This window comes from Ichthyophthirius multifiliis, assembly GCF_000220395.1.
Source record: "Ichthyophthirius multifiliis unplaced genomic scaffold scaff_1120509251124, whole genome shotgun sequence".
In the NCBI taxonomy this organism is placed as follows: Eukaryota; Ciliophora; class Oligohymenophorea; order Hymenostomatida; genus Ichthyophthirius; species Ichthyophthirius multifiliis.
Window position 1 is genome coordinate 1 of NW_004086182.1, and position 2,345 is coordinate 2,345.

The 2,345-nt window shown below is 17.7% G+C and overlaps 1 protein-coding gene across 1 annotated transcript, besides 1 other annotated feature; it reads left to right on the forward strand. All coding sequences in view use genetic code 6, as the record gives it.

Annotated features, from left to right (window-relative positions):
* Nucleotides 1-817: 817 nt before the first annotated feature.
* IMG5_144550 (hypothetical protein) lies at nt 818-1,562 on the forward strand (the record flags this gene model as incomplete). Its single annotated transcript, XM_004031169.1, has 1 exon — nt 818-1,562. A coding segment is annotated over one exon (510 nt), but the record flags the coding sequence as incomplete, so codon positions are not given.
* A 119-nt stretch (nt 1,563-1,681) lies between these two features.
* Nucleotides 1,682-1,732: a microsatellite.
* Nucleotides 1,733-2,345: the final 613 nt, after the last annotated feature.

The following is a 2,345-nucleotide window of genomic DNA, read 5'->3' on the forward strand; positions in this document are numbered from 1 at the left end:
TATATATATATATTTATATATATTATTATATTTGCATATTTGTTTTCAAATAAATATACCTATCCTTAAATATCCATCTATATCTACTAATATGTTTTCTGGTTTAAGATCTCTATATATAACATGTCTTTTATGCAAATATTCTATTCCTAAGCAAATTTAAACGAAATAAAATCTTGCAGTATTTTCATCCATTCTTTTAATTCTTCTTAAATGGTAAAATAATTCACCTCCTGCACAAAACTCCATTGCAAACACCAAATAAAGATTAGTTTCGAAAGCATATTCTAATTTAAGAAGGAAAGGATGTTCAATAGAAACCATTATATTTCTTTCATTATGAACTATTATTTGTTTATTATTTTCAATAATAAATTTTTTATCAATAAGTTTTAATGCATACAATTTTCCAGAATCTTTTTTTTGAACTAAATAAACTCTACTGAATCCACCTAATCCAATGCATTTTAAAACGTTAAAATCTTCCAAAGAAACTTGCTTTTTTACTATAGAAGAAGGTAAATTTTCATGGAAATAAGGTTAAATATTAATGCATTTATTATTAAAGACATAAATTTTTCTTTCAATCTAAGTAAAATAATAAGTTAGTGCTATATTTTAGTTTGATGATGTAAAAGTTATTATTTAACTTAAGTTTTTAACTATGTTTTCAATTTAATTTTTGTCTTCATTATTTAATTTTTTTTTTTCATAAAAATAAATTCGGCGAATCAAATAATTAATTAACCACTATATGTTTCGATCTTTAGATTAAATTTCGAAATGCAAAATATCTTATTTAAGTTTAAGATTTATTTAAAAAAAATCATTTTTTAATTTTTGCCCTGTCTAATTTTTCTTTTAAGATAGGTATTCTTAGGCAAAATCAGTTTCATCACTATCTTTTTCGTTTAAAATTTAAGTTATTTTTTCATAATTACTTTACTTATTGGAAGATTATTTAGAACGTGAAGATAAATTAGATTATTCAGAAAACTAAGAATTATTAATTTTATATTAAAATGAAAAAGGAGTCGGTTCAGTTTACATTCTTTCCTTTTGATTAAATAAATTGCTAAAATTAATTACTTTTTTGGTTTTTTTTTTAAATTTTTTATTTATTATCTTATAAATAGAAAAAGAATGCATTCTACTATTATTTATAAATAGGTTCTTTCTTTTTGTTCTTTATTTCTACACTTTAAATTTCTGTCTTTAAAATTCTATTGTTTTCTGTTTTTAACTATTTTTCTTAACTTCTTTAGTCTCTTTAAGACTTTAAAACAAATTACTTTTTGTTTATGCATTAAACCGATTTTTTTTACTGAAGATTTTTTTATTGACTTACCTATAATTAATTCAATTTTAGTTATATTTCGGATTTTATATGTTTCATAATCTGTCCTTACTATTATTGGCTATTTTTTAAATTATCTGTTTATTGTTATGGAAATTTTTATTATTATGGCATTATAGTTTTAGGAGATTATTATTTTCTTTCTTTTGATTAGTCTTTTTGTATACTTATTTCGCTTTAGATTTTTTTTAAGTATAAAGCTGATTTCGGAATATTTTGCTTTTTTGGTTTTTTGTTTGGGCTTAATATATTTGTATAGAAGTTTTAAGAATTGGCTTGTTATTTTTTATATTGTTGATTCATTTTTCTTTTCTTAATTAAAACAATTTTATTTATTATAATTTTTTTATTTAAATTTTTAGTATAGATTTTTTTTTTCGTAAAATAAGAAATTAATTATTAAATGCTTTATTATGTTAGAAATTAATATATTATATTATATATATTCGTTATCCTTTAAAAATATTTTATTGTATATTTAAAATATAAAAAGGTTATATAGTATATTGTTATATTTTTATTTAAATATATAACTAATAAGATATATATATAAATATTTTATTTAAATAATTAATTATTTATTTTTAAAATTTTATTTTTCAATATATTATTAATTAATTAAAAAACTTAGATTAAATAAAATTTGAAACATAAACATAATAAATTTATGTTTTTATCATTAAATTCTGAATTTTTTAAAAAAATTGTAAATTATTGAATTTTAACGTTAAAAAAATATGTTATAAATAAAATTTATAAAAAATATATACTTGAGTCCCTTAATTTTATTCTTTATTTTTACTTCATTTATTTGACTATCAAAGTTCTTACTTTTCTGATAATAATTTAGCCTTCATTATAATATTATTTTATAAAGCGGCAAATATCAATTCATTACTATTAACTGATTAAATAATATTATTTCTTACTAAATAATAAAATTGAAAATTAAATTTTCATAAATATATTTATTATAATTTAATTAATA